The sequence below is a fragment of the Trachymyrmex cornetzi genome, unplaced genomic scaffold (genome assembly GCF_001594075.2).
Source record: "Trachymyrmex cornetzi isolate Tcor2-1 unplaced genomic scaffold, Tcor1.1 scaffold160, whole genome shotgun sequence".
Lineage (NCBI taxonomy): Eukaryota > Metazoa > Arthropoda > Insecta > Hymenoptera > Formicidae > Trachymyrmex > Trachymyrmex cornetzi.
In genome coordinates, this window is record NW_017296202.1 from 35,416 (window position 1) to 37,837 (window position 2,422).

At 32.2% G+C, this 2,422-nt stretch overlaps 1 protein-coding gene across 1 annotated transcript; it reads right to left on the bottom strand.

The window, feature by feature from the left end:
• Positions 1-471: 471 nt before the first annotated feature.
• LOC108758941 (uncharacterized) lies at positions 472-1,932 on the bottom strand. The gene is made up of 4 exons (XM_018504184.1): positions 1,866-1,932; positions 1,562-1,686; positions 1,078-1,395; positions 472-695 (listed from the first exon to the last, which is right to left on the bottom strand). Exons 1-4 carry the CDS (start codon positions 1,907-1,909, stop codon positions 472-474), a joined length of 711 nt encoding a protein of 236 aa, XP_018359686.1. The 5' UTR covers positions 1,910-1,932.
• Between the last annotated feature and the right edge of the window lie 490 nt (positions 1,933-2,422).

Sequence of the window (2,422 nt, forward strand, 5' to 3'; positions counted from 1 at the left end):
ATTATCGCTTGAGCTCAGCAAGACGTACAATTGAAAATACGTTTGGAGTAATGTCAGCCAGGTGGAGAATATTCCGACGGCCGATTATTGCGTCACTTTCAACTGTAAATAACATAGTTAAATGTTGTGTAGTACTACACAATTGGCTTCGAAATGCGGAGCTGAATGTTTTGCCTGGTCAAAGAAGGTATATTCTAGTAGGATTTGTAGATTCAGAAGATTGCTATGGAAACGTAGAAGCTGGTCAATGGCGAAACAAAGAGCCACCTGGTGCACTTCGATGTTTTGCATCAAATGTATCAAGAAATTCTGCGAATGATGCCAAAGTAATTCGACAAATGTACACAGACTATTTTATGAAAGAAGGCGAAGTACCTTGGCAATGGAATAAGCTCTAACTTTCAACGGAAAGCATATACGCAATAGGCAAAAGGTAAATTGGAACACATAATTTGTAAAATATGCAATCCATCAAATTTTATTTTGTTCTTCTGTTACAACTTGAGAAAGCGCTTGTAATACAAGTGTTTTCAAACGTAATTTCGCATTTACATTTAGATGCTGTGAATCCAGCGATATAGACAAATAGAAAAGATCGTCCGAATTCATAGTGTCAATCGAACTTCGTTTTTGTACCAAGTTTAAAATTGCCTCATCAACCGCATTTATGTGCGTATCAGATAATTGTCTTTTTGCTGAAAAAAGAAAAGAAACTAAATACTAACCGAGCAAACGTAACGTACCTGTTAGTTATAATTTCCCACTCAACACTCGTTATATTACATTTATATTGTTGAGTGAGAAATTGTAACTAACATGTATGTTACATGTAACTTTATGTTTGCTAGGAACGCACTGTATAAATAAGATATTCAAATAAATCAGTTATAGAATAGAAGCACTGCATAAACTTAATTACGTAATTTAAATATTTGTTCAAGTTTAATAATTTAAATTATTGAACTTAAACAAAAATTTATTATAATATAAATATATTATTATCGGTCTTTAGGAGCTTAGCTTATTTCTATATTTGTGTGTCATGTATTTTCAAATAAAGAAATACAATAAATTTACTTCGTTTTGCAGGTTGGATCTGATTTTGTTGAGGTTGGTTATCTACTGTACGAGATGTAGCTCTCAGAGGAGGCGTGGCACTGTCTCGAAGATATGATGCACTCGAGGGACCAGGTGAAATGCTCGGAGTACGAGATAGAGCTCTTACAGGACTAGGCAAGGTACAATTAGAACGAGGCGAGGCACTGTTAGGGCGAGACAAGGCACTGTTTGGACGAGACAAGGTGCTATTAGAATGAGACAGTGATCTGAAATTATGCGGTGAACAGAATTCTGTTTGTTCTGGCTGTCTGGTATTAGTATCCCACGTATTGTCCACTGTAAAATAATGTTTAAAAATATGTAATAAAATATTAAAGTATGTAGTATCATATAGGACAAATTTCCCGTGGTAGGCGGGATATATAAGTAATATATATAAAATAAATTGTACAATTTTTCTGTGTATACAGTTATTTAAACAAATATTTTTTGTTCCATTTACCTTGAAACTGTTCTTGTATGTTATGCACATTATCTTCTGTTTCAAATGTCTCCGATGGTGCTGGTGACAACGTATCGATGAGTGAGGGGCGTTCAATATTAAAACTTTCACAGTTTGTTATAGTTCTAATAGAGAAATTATAAAATAAAAATACTTTTTGTGAAAGGACATTGTTTATAACAATAAGAGGAATTGACAATAACGATGGTCATTCAAATTACAATAAAACTTTATGAATTTTGCTATGCTACTACAACTATAAAATCACTATAATATTTGTATATTTATATAAAGTAACACTTACTTGCGAGGTTCCACCACATCTGATAAAAAACTTAAACTTGCCATAAGTGACCATGGAGAAAATTGAGTAGCTGCTTGCCCACTTTTTGTTATAGACTTTTTTTTCTCCTTTATATATCGATCTCGAAGACTCCTCCATCGGTTCTTTACAAATTCATCTGTTTAAATGCATCATAATTTTTTATTATTGTTAACATATACATTTTTTATATGTAAGAACATGTTTATAAATGATTTCAATTTTAGAAGTAATTTTATTTTAAGAAAGCTTTTATCGGTCATAGCCAGATCTCCATGCTGAAATTTTATGTGTGAATTTAAAATTATTGGCGCACCGTTCCATGAACTTGAAAATGTATATAAATTCACACATAAAATTTCAGAACAGAGATCTGGCTATGACCAATAAAAGCTTTCTTACTTTCGAGTTATGTTCTCACGTATCAGTTGTGTACGAATAGGGATTTAGTTTAATTTTATTTTGTTCTGATGAATACTGATATTGGTTCAAGAGAATATAGCTTATAATATTAAAATTATAATAAAAACTCAAGAAAC